The 16,066-nt window shown below is 45.5% G+C and overlaps 1 protein-coding gene across 3 annotated transcripts in view; it reads right to left on the bottom strand.

Annotated features, from left to right (window-relative positions):
* The window catches only part of gnaz (guanine nucleotide binding protein (G protein), alpha z polypeptide), a 44,097-nt gene that overhangs the window by 5,572 nt on the left and 22,459 nt on the right, over nucleotides 1–16,066 (bottom strand). For 2 of the 3 annotated variants that reach the window (XM_024380608.2, XM_024380610.2), the window contains exon 2: nucleotides 8,893–10,337. In XM_024380608.2, the coding sequence (XP_024236376.2) occupies nucleotides 8,893–9,615 (723 nt within the window). In that variant the 5' untranslated portion in view covers nucleotides 9,616–10,337. Of the gene's footprint in view, nucleotides 1–8,892; nucleotides 10,338–10,541; nucleotides 10,674–16,066 lie in introns of those variants that run through there. The other variant, XM_024380609.2, reaches the window with a different exon arrangement.

The raw sequence follows: 16,066 nt of genomic DNA, 5'->3' as shown, positions 1-16,066 counted from the left end.
GTGAGGAGCCACCCCTACATAATTCAATTAAGGTTAGATTCGAATGGCACTACCTTATATACTGAAGAAACATATAAACTCAACATGAAACAATTTCAATGATTTTACTGAGTTACAGTTCGGAAATCAATCAATTGAAATAAATTCATTAGGCCCTAATCTATGGATTCCCTAAAAACTTGAGACATCTGTGGCATTGTGTTGTGTGACAAAACTGCACATTTTAGAGTGGCCTTTTATTGTTCCCAGCACAAGGTGCACCTGTGTAAGGATCATGCCATTTAATCAACTTCTTGATATGCCAGGCCTGTCAGGTGGATGGATTATCTTGTCAAAGGAGAAATGCTCAAAAACAGGGATGTAAACAATGAGAGAAATCCGCTTTTTGTGCGTATGGAAACTGTCTGGGATTTTTTATTTCAGCTCATGGAACATGGGACCAACACTTTACATGTTGAGTTTATATTTTTCTTTATTTAAAAAAAACTATTTTCTACATTGTAGAATAATAGTGAAGACATCTAAACTATGAAATAACACGTGGAAAAAACACATATGATAAAAATACAAATAACAAAATAACACATGGAATCATGTAGGAACCAAAAAAGTGTTAAACAAATCAGAATAGATTTTAGATTCTTCAAAGTAGCCACCCTTTATAAAGAAAAACCCTTGAATGAGTAGGTGTGTCCAAACTTTTGACTGGTACTGTATATACACTGTACATTAAGGCATGGGACACAAATAATACAATTGCCTCAAGAATATCATACACAACGTATTCCATCATTATTTTTCATTATAATTGCCAGAGCCTCAAAAATAGGTATCTCTATACACACTACACGTTTATTTGAATCAAGGTATCGCTCTCTCCCTGCTTTGTAATGCTACCTGAATATTTTGAGCTGGCATTACCTCACATTTTTTCACCCGATGCTCTGTAGCTGTCTTTAGTGCTTGTTACTCCACCCCACCCCTCTCTACTCTCTCTGTGTCTGTACGCTGTGCTGCTGCTCACTGCAGCCTCCTTCAATCTCTGGGCTCTGCAAGATTCAATTAAATGTGCAGCCTATAAACAACATTTCATTCCAGGATAAATTCAATTCAAGAAGCTTCCATGATTCATTTGAATGGATTCAACATTTTACTGTGATGGATTTCCCCAATACACCCCCATACCATAACAAATTGTGATTTACAATGTATACATTCCTCGTGGACCCTAAAGTCGAAAGTGTCTATCATAGTCCAAAACGTGTATGCCTACACACACCAGTGTTCTAGAATATTGCACCGTTGGCTTTCAAACTTTTCGAATTCTCAGCGCAGCTCAAGCAATTTCTCCAACTTGCCAACACATTCAAATTAATAGAGTACGCGTTCCAGAGTCGAGGTTGGTTTACTGCAAGATGCACATTCGGTGGTGGTCTGAGTGCCATGTCACAATGGGACGCCGGACTGTCGCGTCTCAGTGTCTGTGGACTATGATTTATGCTTTACTCTCACAGCAGCCTGGTCTCATAGACTAGACTTAACATAGCAAATGTAAATTCAGGACACCCAAATTAGTATGATGTGTTATGTCTGGTATGGTAACATAAGTCATGTGGTTAGTTAAGGCAGTGGTTGGTCGGGGTGGATGGGTGGTCGTATAACGCAAATGTCTAGCAACCAAAATGTTGCGAGTTCGAATCTCATCACGGAAAACTTTCGCATTTTTGCTAATTAGCAATTTTTCAACTACTTACTACTTTTTAGCTACTTTGCAACCACTTAACATGTTAGCTAACCCTTCCCTAACCCTAACTTTAACCCTTAACCTAACTCAAAGTCTTAACCCTAACCCCTTAACCCTAACACCTAGCTAGAATTCATAACATACAGGGCATGACCAAAAGTATGTGGACACCTGCTTGTTGCCACAAGAGCATTATTGAGATCTTAAACTCTGATGTTAAATTCTGTTTAAACACCTCATAGTTGGTCAGTGTTTCAGTAGCTAACCCAAGAATGGTCCTACTCTGTCATCCTATCTGCTGTGAAACCCAGTTTCCAATTAGACACAATTCCCCATTCATTAACATGAAATTCTATTAGCTTAACTTTGTCAATTATGACTTTCATATTAACAGCGTGAGAAAGTGTGCTTACGCTTGTTAGGAGATTTTAGAAGTGTAGAACGTGTGGTCCTATTTTGGATCCTCTGGAGTCACGGGGACACTTTAATTTAACACCTCTACTATGTCTATGGGGCTTAGAGTGCAATCACATGTCACTGTAGCAGCTCTGTGAAATGTATGTCCCCTGTACACCACTCCAACCAGAAATCACTTGTACTTTGTTTTCTCCTCACATACACACAGTACACACTACCGCATATAAACATTTATTCGCTTACAGTACACGCACGCACGCAGGCAGAACACACACATGTGGATGCACGCGCACACACACCCTCCCTAAGTCACAGCTCACTGTCAACAGCCCAGGATTATTAGGAGCATTTGACTGGTCTGTTACTAGGCAACTGAAGCCATGGCAACCAATTCATTATGAAGACAGGGATGGGACAGGAAAAATGCATCAGGGAATGGGTGGGTGGGGAAAGAATTGCAAGACTTTAATTTTTCCTCACAAAGACAGCCATCCTCTCTGAAAAACCCTGTGTAGCATGTCCTACCAGTGATCCAGTACTACACTCCATATGATGGAATAAGAGAGAGCCGAGTCTCTTTTCCTAGTTCATGGTTACAGTACTCTTGATTCTGCCCATTCATTTCCTGCTGGTTTCTCAGGTGGTGATGTCATTCAGCCTTCTATTCCATGTTACTATATCATAATCTGAGGTCATCATGTGTTCCCCTAGACTCCTGTTTTTTTTAACATTTTGCATTTAACAGCCAATTGCGCATGTTAAAACAGATTTAAGAGTTTAAGTTTAAGGCCACCATTGCAACTGAGTCCATTTTGTTATAGAGCATGGCTGAATGATGACTGTGGTTAGTGAGTTATGGAGGTTGTACTATAGGGCCGTACGATCTCCATTAATTAAGTAATTGTAGATCCAGAGCTTTTTCTCAGTGTCGAAACCTCAGCACTCTTCTCCCAGTTCTGCTACACTCTCTAGGAAGCTTTATCTTGCTCCTTTGTGTCCTTCCCTTTTCCTATCTCTCACCTAATCAGTCCGGGTTTCAAATACATGTGTATTTGATTATTTGTTATATAAAATAGCCTACTCTTTGAAAGTATTTTCAAATACTATTTTCAAATACCTGGATTAAATGCATGGGAGTGTATTTGAGCATTTTCAAATACATGCCAATACTTTCCAAGTACATTCCAATATTCAACTACTTTTAAAATAAAAAAATATCTGAATACTTAATTTGAAATGTACGTGAAAGTAATTATCAGTCCCATTCTATTTGCCATGGTCTTTCAACCTCAACTCATCTCTTTTGATTAGTAACAGTCCCAAAACCTAAACCATAAAACATACACTGACAACAAAAAAATGGAATCAGTAAACTGCCTAGAGATAGTGTCAGGGCCTCAGGTATCCCTTCTTGTCTCAGACAGTCCATCAAGGATACACACAAAAAAAGAGTACCTAAAATATATTAATGTTTAAGACTCAATTATTCAGGCCCTCTCTGATCCCCCCCCTTTCTGTTGTCATGCATGAGAGTCGAGAGAGAGAGAGAGAGAGAGAGGAGAGAGAGAACTCCATTTGAGACTGAGTGGCATCAAGTTGAGAGCTCATTGAGTAATCTAATTCAGAGGCTCACCACAGCCCCTTTCTCCATGTCTCCCTCCCTGCCTCTCTGATTCCCTCTCTGACTCCCTGCCTCTCAGATTCCCTCTCTGACTCCCTGCCTCTCTGATTCCCTTTCTGACTCCATGCCTCTCTGATTCCCTCTCTGACTCTCTGATTCCCTCTCTGACTCCCTGCCTCTCAGATTCCCTCTGACTCCATGCCTCTCTGATTCCTTCTCTGACTCCATGCCTCTCTGATTCCTTCTTTGACTCCATGCCTCTCTGATTCCCTCTCTGACTCCATGCCTCTGATTCCTTCTCTGACTCCATTGCCTCTCTGATTCCTTCTCTGACTCCATGCCTCTCTGATTCCCTCTCTGACTCCATGCCTCTGATTCCCTCTCTGACTCCATGCCTCTCTGATTCCTTCTTTGACTCCATGCCTCTCTGATTCCCTCTCTGACTCCATGCCTCCGATTCCTTCTCTGACTCCATTGCCTCTCTGATTCCTTCTCTGACTCCATGCCTCTGATTCCCTCTCTGACTCCATGCCTCTGATTCCCTCTCTGACTCCATGCCTCTCTGACTCCATGCCTCTCTGATTCCCTCTCTGACTCCATGCCTCTCTGATTCCTTCTCTGACTCCATGCCTCTCTGATTCCTTCTCTGACTCCATACCTCTCTGATTCCATCTCTGACTCCCTGCCTCTGATTCCCTCTCTGATTCCCTGCCTCTCTGATTCCTTCTCTGACTCAATGCCTCCCTGATTCCCTCTCTGACTCCCTGCCTCTCTGATTCCCTCTCTGACTCCCTGCCTCTCTGATTCCTTCTCTGACTCCATGCCTCTCTGATTCCATCTCTGACTCCCGGCCTCTCAGATTCCCTCTCTGACTCCCTGCCTCTCTGATTCCCTTTCTGACTCCATGCCTCTCTGATTCCCTCTCTGACTCTCTGATTCCCTCTCTGACTACCTGCCTCTCAGATTCCCTCAGACTCCATGCCTCTCTGATTCCTTCTCTGACTCCATGCCTCTCTGATTCCTTCTTTGACTCCATGCCTCTCTGATTCCTTCTCTGACTCCATTGCCTCTCTGATTCCTTCTCTGACTCCATGCCTCTCTGATTCCCTCTCTGACTCCATGCCTCTGATTCCCTCTCTGACTCCATGCCTCTCTGATTCCTTCTCTGACTCCATGCCTCTCTGATTCCCTCTCTGACTCCATGCCTCTCTGATTCCTTCTCTGACTCCATGCCTCTCTGACTCCATGCCTCTCTGATTCCCTCTCTGACTCCATGCCTCTCTGATTCCCTCTCTGATTCCCTGCCTCTCTGATTCCTTCTCTGACTCAATGCCTCCCTGATTCCCTCTCTGACTCCCTGCCTCTCTGATTCCCTCTCTGACTCCATGCCTCTCTGATTCCTTCTCTGACTCCATGCCTCTCTGATTCCCTCTCTGACTCCATGCCTCTCTGATTCCTTCTCTGACTCCATGCCTCTCTGATTCCCTCTCTGACTCCATGCCTCTCTGATTCCTTCTCTGACTCCATGCCTCTCTGACTCCATGCCTCTCTGATTCCATCTCTGACTCCCTGCCTCTCTGATTCCCTCTCTGATTCCCTGCCTCTCTGATTCCTTCTCTGACTCAATGCCTCCCTGATTCCCTCTCTGACTCCCTGCCTCTCTGATTCCCTCTCTGACTCCATGCCTCTCTGATTCCTTCTCTGACTCCATGCCTCTCTGATTCCCTCTCTGACTCCATGCCTCTCTGATTCCTTCTCTGACTCCATGCCTCTCTGATTCCCTCTCTGACTCCATGCCTCTCTGATTCCTTCTCTGACTCCATGCCTCTCTGACTCCATGCCTCTCTGATTCCATCTCTGACTCCCTGCCTCTCTGATTCCCTCTCTGATTCCCTGCCTCTCTGATTCCTTCTCTGACTCAATGCCTCCCTGATTCCCTCTCTGACTCCCTGCCTCTCTGATTCCCTCTCTGACTCCATGCCTCTCTGATTCCTTCTCTGACTCCATGCCTCTCTGATTCCCTCTCTGACTCCATGCCTCTCTGATTCCTTCTCTGACTCCATGCCTCTCTGATTCCCTCTCTGACTCCATGCCTCTCTGATTCCTTCTCTGACTCCATGCCTCTCTGACTCCATGCCTCTCTGATTCCATCTCTGACTCCCTGCCTCTCTGATTCCCTCTCTGATTCCCTGCCTCTCTGATTCCTTCTCTGACTCAATGCCTCCCTGATTCCCTCTCTGACTCCCTGCCTCTCTGATTCCCTCTCTGACTCCCTGCCTCTCTGATTCCTTCTCTGACTCCATGCCTCTCTGATTCCATCTCTGACTCCCGGCCTCTCAGATTCCCTCTCTGACTCCCTGCCTCTCTGATTCCCTTTCTGACTCCATGCCTCTCTGATTCCCTCTCTGACTCCATGCCTCTCTGATTCCTTCTCTGACTCCATGCCTCTCTGACTCCATGCCTCTCTGATTCCATCTCTGACTCCCTGCCTCTCTGATTCCTCTCTGATTCCCTGCCTCTCTGATTCCTTCTCTGACTCAATGCCTCCCTGATTCCCTCTCTGACTCCCTGCCTCTCTGATTCCCTCTCTGACTCCATGCCTCTCTGATTCCTTCTCTGACTCCATGCCTCTCTGATTCCCTCTCTGACTCCATGCCTCTCTGATTCCTTCTCTGACTCCATGCCTCTCTGATTCCCTCTCTGACTCCATGCCTCTCTGATTCCTTCTCTGACTCCATGCCTCTCTGACTCCATGCCTCTCTGATTCCATCTCTGACTCCCTGCCTCTCTGATTCCCTCTCTGATTCCCTGCCTCTCTGATTCCTTCTCTGACTCAATGCCTCCCTGATTCCCTCTCTGACTCCCTGCCTCTCTGATTCCCTCTCTGACTCCCTGCCTCTCTGATTCCTTCTCTGACTCCATGCCTCTCTGATTCCATCTCTGACTCCCGGCCTCTCAGATTCCCTCTCTGACTCCCTGCCTCTCTGATTCCCTTTCTGACTCCATGCCTCTCTGATTCCCTCTCTGACTCTCTGATTCCCTCTCTGACTCCCTGCCTCTCAGATTCCCTCTGACTCCATGCCTCTCTGATTCCTTCTCTGACTCCATGCCTCTCTGATTCCTTCTTTGACTCCATGCCTCTCTGATTCCTTCTCTGACTCCATGCCTCTCTGATTCCTTCTCTGACTCCATGCCTCTCTGATTCCCTCTCTGACTCCATGCCTCTCTGATTCCTTCTTTGAATCCCTGCCTCTCGGATTCCCTCTCTCCCTCCATGCCTCTCTGATTCCCTCTCTGACTCCCTGCCTTTCTGCCTGTCTCCCTGTCTTCAGATGCATTCTCATCTTCCTCCAAGGATTTATGAGACACATTGAGACATAATACTACATTGAGTCAGACACTAATACTTCTAGAGCTGTTTTTGTCATTTCTAACATAGTATGTGCTTGAAGGCTTGAAATACACCAGAACTTAGTTTGCACCAGAAACAAATGTTTCTATAAACAGAATACTTCATATGATGCTGATTGGGGCACTAGGCCACTGTGTAGGCCACTGTGTAGGCCACTGGCCACTGTGTAGGCCTATTACATAGCATCTAATTAATGAAATATTATTCATGGTCATCACTCAAACCTTCATACCACTTTGGGTTGAAAAAGCCTCTTGCAATAATGGGGAAAGCTGTGGAAACTGTTCCAACAGACACTTCACTAATAAGGGCCCAAATCAGCCGTGGCTGCCAACCACACCCGGAGTTCAGAAATAATGTCCAGACAAGGGGAGGAAAAGGGTGGGGCCTCTGATTTCCTCCAAACAATCCCCTTTTTTCCTCTCCTTCTCTCTCTTCACCCCCCTCTCAGTCAATTGTTCGTGCACCTGTGACGTCCTACAGCTGAACAGTGCCATCGCAAGCTGCTAATTCTCACAGGTACACCCTCACACCTTACACTATGAACTCAATTTACACCTAACTGCATTATCCTCTCAAGAAGGTATTTATAACTCGCTAAAAAGGGCAGCCGGTAGCTTTAAGAGCATTGGGCCAGTAACTGAAAGGACGCTGGTTTGAATCCCGGGGTAGAGTGGGTGAAAAATCTGCCCTTGATCAAGGCAATTGAGCCTGTGAGTCGCTCTGGATAAGATGACTAAAATGTAAAATAATTGATTTCATGTACTAAATCAGCGAGTGCCTAATATAGCTGGTCTTATTTATGTTATATGTGAATTATCAGGCCACAGGAAGGTATATACACTACCGGTCAAAAGTTTTGGAACATCTACTTATTCAAGGGTTTTTCTTTATTTGTACTATTTTCTACATTGTAGAATAATAGTGAAGACATCAAACCTATGAAATAACACATATGGAATTATGTAGTCACCAGAAAAGTGATTCTTCAAATAGCCTTGATGACAGCTTTGCACACGCTTGTCATTCTCTCAACCAGCTTCACCTGGAATGTTTTTCCAACAGTCTTGAAGGAGTTCCCACATATGCTGAGCAATTGTTGGCTGCTTTTCCTTCACTCTGTGGTCCGACTCATCCTTAGATGCAGGAAATGCAGGAGGTTGTAAAGAGCGGTATAGAGTAGTGTTGACGTAGCAGAGATAACATCAGGCTCGTGCTCTTGTGTTATCTGCTCCTAATGCTTCTCACAAAAGGTAGCCCTTTTTTTGTGCAAATAAATACAACTAAAAATAAATAAACTTTTAGCCCTCTATCTAGGAATAGTCTTCCCTTTTCATGCTTTCATGGGGTAAAGCTATCATATCCACACAGAATGTCAGATACAGTATAATCCTCGTTGAAGGGTTAGATAGGGTTTGTCACTTGATCATTTACCTGTTTTTAACTCCAACATTTTGAGGACACATGCTAGAGGTCAACTTGGGCCCCTGCCATTTTAAGTCACATGATGTCTATTAAACTCTGCAGAAATGAGTAGTGTGGCCCTAGATGTAATGCACCCTGAGAAGTGTGAAAAGGAGAACACCACAGTGCCATATCTAACAGCAGGCCCCAAGGGTGTGATGACAGAGTGTGGACAGGAACTGGCTGGTTGTGTAATGGCTAATGTTGCATGTGTTGCCCAATGGCTTCCCTTACCGTCTGGTTGTCCTCGTATAGCTTGAGGTCATAGCCACTTAGCTCCACACAGAAAATGATGGCGGTCACGCCCTCAAAGCAATGGATCCACTTCTTCCTCTCCGAGCGCTGCCCCCCCACGTCCACCATCTTGAAGGTGAGCTCCTTGAAGGTGAACTTGTTCTCCACGATGCCCGTGGTCATGTCGCGGGAGCACAGGATGTCCTCCACGGTGGGGATGAACTCGTTGGAGGAGATGCGGTCCAGGTCGTTCAGATAGTAGGCAGTGTTATCCTCCAGGTGGTACTCGTTGGAGCGGCAGAAGCACTCCTGCACGCCTGAGTCGGCCCACAGGCGCTTCATGACCCCCTGCAGCTCCTCTGTGATCTCCCCTTTGCTCTCGGCCGGCCCGGTTAGGGCGAAGAGCTGCACGGCGTCATAGGCGCGGTCGGGGTTGTGGAAGTCGATCTTGAGCGTGGCCAGGGCACGGATGATGCGTGTGAGCGAGTCGATGGCGTTGTAGAGGATGAGGGGCTTGTACTCCTTGCAGGCGTCCAGATTGAAGCCTCCACTGTGGATGATCTTCATCTGCTTGACGATGGTGCTCTTGCCAGAGTTGCTGGTGCCCAGCAGAAGGAGCTTGATCTCGCGCCGCTGCCGCTGGCTCTCCGAGCGCAGGTGGCGGTCGATCCGCCGGGAGCGCCGCGCCGCCTCCTTCTCCTCCGAACTCTGCCGGCAACCCATGGTCGTCTGCCACGCGGTGAACACCGAGGAAAACGTGGTGATCACAGAGGAGAACGTGCCGGGTGGCAAAAGGGGGCGCGTATGGGGGGGTCAAACTAAAATAATCTGGAAGATCAAAAGGAACAGAGATAAGAGAGTAACGAAGAGAGGGATGGATGTCAGAGCAGGAATAGGATTACGTTGGAATCTTCAAAGCTGCAGGGGCTTGATGGGAAGCAAGAGAGACACCTTCCACTCAGAGCAAACAGAGGGAAACGAGAACCATAGAGCAGGAATGACTCAGGAATATTTCATTCTCCTCGTGATCTAGAGGCTGTGCGTTGGTCCTCTGTGGGTTCATCCCAGGATTTGGAACTGGCGTTGGCACAGAGCTCTACCAGGACATGGTGGGATGCCCACACAGAGCCTGGAGCTGGGGCTTGGGTTGGACTGCCTAATTCCACAGGTGCTGGGGGTCATATCAGGGGTCACCCCCTGAGGAAACTTACGGAGCAGGAATGGGGATGGAGGTGTTAGTGAAGACAGTGTTCGGGGATGATGTGTAGGTGCAGCAAATCCCCCTCGCTCTCCTCCCTCATGGCTCTCACGTCACCGCTCCCTATCTTGGTGACAGCAGTCATCCAGGGCAGTCCTTCACGCCTTGTCTGCCTCCTCTCTGGGCTATATTCTGCTCCGTTTCCTCCTCGCAGTGGTGCGTCTCAGGAAACTGAAGGTCCCCGTTTCTGCCAACAAAAGAGGGAGAGGAGAGACATGATCAATGAACACAGTCATGATGAATCAGAGCATAGGAGCCCGAGAGGAAACCGAGAAGTGGAGTTGAGCTGCTTCATTTCTGTCTCACAAAACACACAAAATGCAGATACTAAAATACACACTCAAACAAACATGTAGAGAGAGACACACACAAGGGACACAAAATATCATACCCCCAAAACTGACAGTGTATTTCCACTACAATGCATGTGGAGCACACAGCACCCGTTCTCTTGGTCAAAGCCCAGACCTGTATCTCAGATCCTCAGCTGTGTCGCCATACTGTCCCTCCCAGTGCTCACTTCCTCTTTACTGTTTCTTTCTAACAGGCATTTCTCCTATCTCCATCTGCAGCCCTGTGTTACCATAGACCTAGTCTGAGCTGAGTCATACACAAGAAAACACACACACACATACACACAAACACGCATCCCCACACACAAAAGCAAACCCAAAAGATATCCAGGGTGTGAAACGGAAACACATGCAAGATGAATGTCTCTCCCCCTAGCCGCTCTCCCCTCACTTCGCCCCTGGACTCTCCCGCTCTCCTGTCTACCTAAGGCTCTGCAAGCTGATGTCATGTGTGCTGTTTATTTACTATCACAGTGGAAAATAGCTGCCTCAAGCCGACAGGTGCCTCTCACTGTTTCATTCCACTGCAAAGCCTGATCTCTGCCTCAACCTCCAATTTGTGATCCTGCAGGTGCATGGTTCAAAACTGTCAGGAAAAAAAATCGCAGCTTTGGATATTGAGCAGAAAACAAACAGATTGCCTTACAAAAATACTGTCTACAAAAATGCTGAAAACATTTCCTACCGTGTGAATTTTTATGAATTATTAACATTTTCTTACGTCATATAATCACTGTGTGAATACACTGCATTTAATGTGTTGGAATACTGCAGGTAGTCTGGCACAAAATGTTTGGCGCCCTTGATAAAGATGAGCAATAAAATACTGTATCAAATAAATAATAATGACACTGAGTGAACCAAACACAAGGAACATTTGCTCTTTCCATGACTTAGACCAGGTGAAAGCTATGATCCCTTATTGATGTCACTTATTAAATCCACTTCACTCAGTGTAGATGAAGGGGAGGAGACCTGTTAAGTAAGGATTTTTAAGCCTTAAGACAATTGAGACATGGATTGTGTATGTGTGCCATTCAGAGGGTGAATGGGAAAGACAAAAGATGTAAGTGCCTTTGAACAGGGTATGATAGTAGGTGCCAGGGGCACCGGTTTGTGTTAAGAACTGCAATGCTGCTGGGTTTTTCACACTCAACAGTTTCCCGTGTGTATCAAGAATGGTCCACCACCCAAAGGCTATCTAGCCAATTTGACACAACTGTGGGAAACATTGGAGTCAACATGGGCCAGCATCCCTGTGGAACGCTTTCAACACTTTGTAGAGTCCATGCCCCGACGAATTGAGGCTGTTCCGAGGGCAAAATGGGGTGCAACTTAATATTAGGAGACCATTCCTAATGTTTTCCACAGTTGTGTCAAGTTGGCTGAATGTCCTTTGGGTGATAGACCCTTCTTGATACACACGGGAAACTGTTGAGCGTGAAAAACCAGCAGCGTTGCAGTTCTTGACACACATACCCCGCCTAAATACGCTTAAATATTTTGTCTTGCCCATTCACCCTCGGAATGGCATTCAAATAAAATCCATGTCTCAATTGTCTCAAGGCTTAAAAATCCTTCTTTAACCTGTCTCCTCCCCTTCATCTACACTGATTGAAGTGACATCAATAAGGGATCAAGGCTTTCTCAAGGATTCACCTGGTCAGTCTAGGTCATGGAAAGAGCAGGTGTTCCTAATGTTTTGTACACTCAGTGTAGCTCAGTATTTGTATTATTTATTTTATACAGTCTTTTTTGCTAATCAGAACCAAGGTGTGCCAATCATTTTGGACCTGACTGTATATTACAGTGAATGGACTGCATTCTGAGCTCGGACTCTGGGACTCTGGGACTCTGATAAATAGATGCACATTGTGACAGGACAGACCGTATGCTATTGGTTGTGTAACAAATGTGAAATCACGCTGTGGCCTAGTTTTGTTGGCCAGACTACACTCTTCAGACCTGTCACACACAGAGAGAGAGACAGACAGACGAGGAGAGACAGAGAGAGAGGGAGAGACTGAGAGAGAGAGAGACCGAGAGAGAGAGCATTCCCCAAAGTTAGTGAGATCCACTCTTAGAAAGACTCGGAGGACTGTCTGACACAGCAGAAGCACCACACAACGCAAACAGGAAAGACAGTATTATTCTTCTGCCTCAGGCACCTGATTGCCCAAGCTCTCAAAATGGCGGAGCCAAACCAGTTAGAAAGCTGCACATCACTGATTTTCAGAGGCCATAAAAGGAGTTATTACAACGAACGGTGCATGAGCTCATTTCAATGTGCAATTTCAGCGTTCTTCAGCATTGCCATACTGCCTCAGAGGTAATGCTTCTTTAGATAATTGCTGAGGAGGTGGTGGGATGTGTATTTCTTCATGATTACGCAACAATATCCCCACATTTAACGCAGGCTCTTGTGAATGATATTACCCATTTCCCTCTCTGAATGTACAGACTGTTGTACACTTAATGGTGGGTTTATTTGTTCCGTTAGATTAGATAGATTGACGGTTTAGGTATTAGTTGAATGGCGAACTAGCATGGTATTTGTCTTTTGGTGTTAACATTACACTTTTGCAAGCATTTAAAGGCAAACATGCAACTGAGCTAAATGATCAAAGCTGAAACACACCAATGGGCAAATTATTTTGATCAGTTCAAGTATCACTTTACTCCCTGTCTCTGCATTTTGGCTTGTTTTCATTGTTCAGTTGACCAGTTAATTCTACATGTAGGCCACTGACTCGATGGCATGACAAGGTATGCGTTATGTTAGTGTGGAAGCACAAACACCAGGGGCAAGATAAGGCCCGAGGTCGGAGGTCGTTCGGCAGGCCTTCCGCTCTGAACACTGCAGATAGTCAGGTATAATGGGCACAGTGGAGCGCCTCCGCTGCTTACGGAACTACAGAACTGCTTGCACTCTTTCTCGTAAGGCACGTGCCAAGTGAGAGGGGGGCATATGGGGTTAGTATCACTTCACAAATATTATTTCAGGCAACTACAATACCCCACCCTTTTTGTGTCCAAATGAAACCATACTTTTTGAAACCGTGTAACTGGATACACTTTGAACCTGGTTACCCAGAGCACACTTCACCAGTTCACTGAATCAAGGAGAGTAGTTGTGATGTGGAGAATAATGGCGTTGTGTGACGTAGTGAGGGCGTGTCCCTTTGAAGAGTACGTGAGAGGAGGGAGAGGGAGCGCGGAAGGGGCCGTGGAGAGAGGCCAGGCCAGGCTCATGTTTAATGAGCACTGAGGTAATGTGATAGTCAGGGTGAGACCAGCTCTGTCACTCTCTCGCCTCTCCTTCACTACTTGTTGCACACCGACACCAATGGCTTCCTCTCCTATTTCTAATTCGACCATGCCGCGAACAATTACAATATCTAATCATTATTAGAAATGAGCAGATGTACTACTGTCACGGTAGTGTAATGGGCTATTTCTGTCATGATAGTGGAAAGCACCAATTTGCCATCAGAACAAAGTCAACCATTTTAGATTGGGAGGTGATGGTAATCCTCAGAGGGAAATAGAACATTCCTGGTTAACGGACAGAATGCACGCACAGACCTTTAGTACCTTCATGAACAATTACTTCAAATGGAAATCCAAAATGTTATGTATGATGTTCTTGAAGCAATTGTGTTATTTGCGTCCCATGTCCTAATGTACAGTGGATAGATACTGAACAAACATCAAAACGCAACGTGTAAAGTGTTGGTCTCATGTTTCATGAGCTGAAATAAAATATCCCAAAAATGTTCCATACGCACAAAGATATTATTTCTCGCAAATGTTGTGCACAAATGTGTTTGCGTCCCTGTCGGTGAGCATTTGTCCTTTGCCAAGATAATCCACCTGACAGGTGTGGCATATCAAGAAGCTGATTAAACAGCATGATCATTACACAGGTGCACCTTGTGCAGGGGAAAATAAAATGTGCAGTTTTGTCACACAACACAATGCTACAGATGTGTCAAGTTTTGAGGGAGTGTGCAATTGGCATGCTGACTGCAGGAATGTCCACCAGAGCTATTGCCAGAGAATTTTATGTTAATTTCTCTACCATAAGCTGTCTCCAACATTGTTTTAGAGAATTTGGTAGTACGTCCAGCTGGCCTCACAACCGCAGACCAGACCACGTGTATTGCGTTGTGTGGGCGAGCGGTTTGCTGACGTCAACGTTGTGAACAGAGTGCCCCATGGTGGCGGTGGGGCTATGGTATGGGCAGGCATAAGCTACGGACAACGAACACAATTGCATTTTAACAATGGCAGTTTGAATGCACAGAAATACCACAACGAGATCCTGAGGCCAATTGTGAGGCCCATTTTCTGTGACCAACAGATGCATATCTGTATTCCCAGTCATGTGAAATCCATAGATTAGGACCTAATGAATTTATTTCAATTGGCTGATTTCCTGATATGAACTGTAACAAATTGTTGCATGTTGTGTTTATATTTTTGTTCAGTAACGTTATATGATACCAGGAGTATCCACAAATCACCACTCTTTTCACATGTATTGTGGACATGATCTTTTCCTAATAAATAAAAAAGGACTATGAAAGAGGTTGCAATGGGGTCAGTCTGCTAGCCTTCCTTTATCCGATGGGCTGGGCTGAATTAAATAGAATTAATCGAGAGGCACATACAGATTGTAGAGCGAGACAATGAAAGCCAGACAATTTAAGAATTGAGGAACAGGCAGGTGCTGTTTTTGTGCTCATGTCATGTTTAGTGATGATAGAGTTGCTAGACAGAGGAGTAATGTTGTTCTCAGGTCATTATGTTTTCAGAGCAGAGTGTGTGATGAGTATGGTTTTTGTTAACTACCAATGGTTTAAAAATGAGGTGAACAGGTGTGTGTGTTCATGTTTTGTATTTGAAGAGGGATCATGTTAGGTGTTCAAAGGAGAGCAAACATACTGTACTGTCCATTGTCCAAAGGTTTCTGACACAACATCCAGCTTGACATGTGTTGAAATAAACATAAATAATCAAGTAGAAATACAGGTATACAGGAGTATGATTTTCAAAATAAAAATACACCTGAAGAGGTGTGTTGTTTTAGATATGATAAACTCTGCATACTAGTTGTTCCGAGAGCATGCAGCAGCTCCCCCAGGCCCAGGGTTACCATGCCTACCTTGTATGCCACTGCTCCATCTCTCCTGCCACTGAACAGGCCTGGCTCTGGCAATAAATAGATTATGTAAGTCCTGACAAAAAGCACAATGGCATCTCTGTCTTATTGATGAATACCGTTGTTACGTAAAGCATCTCACCAGCATTGTGCGATATGCCCCAGTCCCTCTTCACTCATGTCTACACACACACACATGCATGCCCCCCTCCTCACACGCGCATACCACATGAACACACATGAACACCCCAGGCCTCTTCCCAACAATCACAGTCACTGGTTACTTTACATCATGCTGAGGTTACTTCCCCCCTCTCCCCTCTCCCGCTCTTCCCTCTCCCTCCTCTCTCTCTTTTTCTCTCACACTCTCTTTCTCACTCCCTTTCTCTCTCCCATCTC

Source organism: Oncorhynchus tshawytscha, linkage group LG20, assembly GCF_018296145.1.
Source record: "Oncorhynchus tshawytscha isolate Ot180627B linkage group LG20, Otsh_v2.0, whole genome shotgun sequence".
Classification (NCBI taxonomy): domain Eukaryota; kingdom Metazoa; phylum Chordata; class Actinopteri; order Salmoniformes; family Salmonidae; genus Oncorhynchus; species Oncorhynchus tshawytscha.
This window is presented reverse-complemented; position numbering and strand designations above follow the sequence as displayed.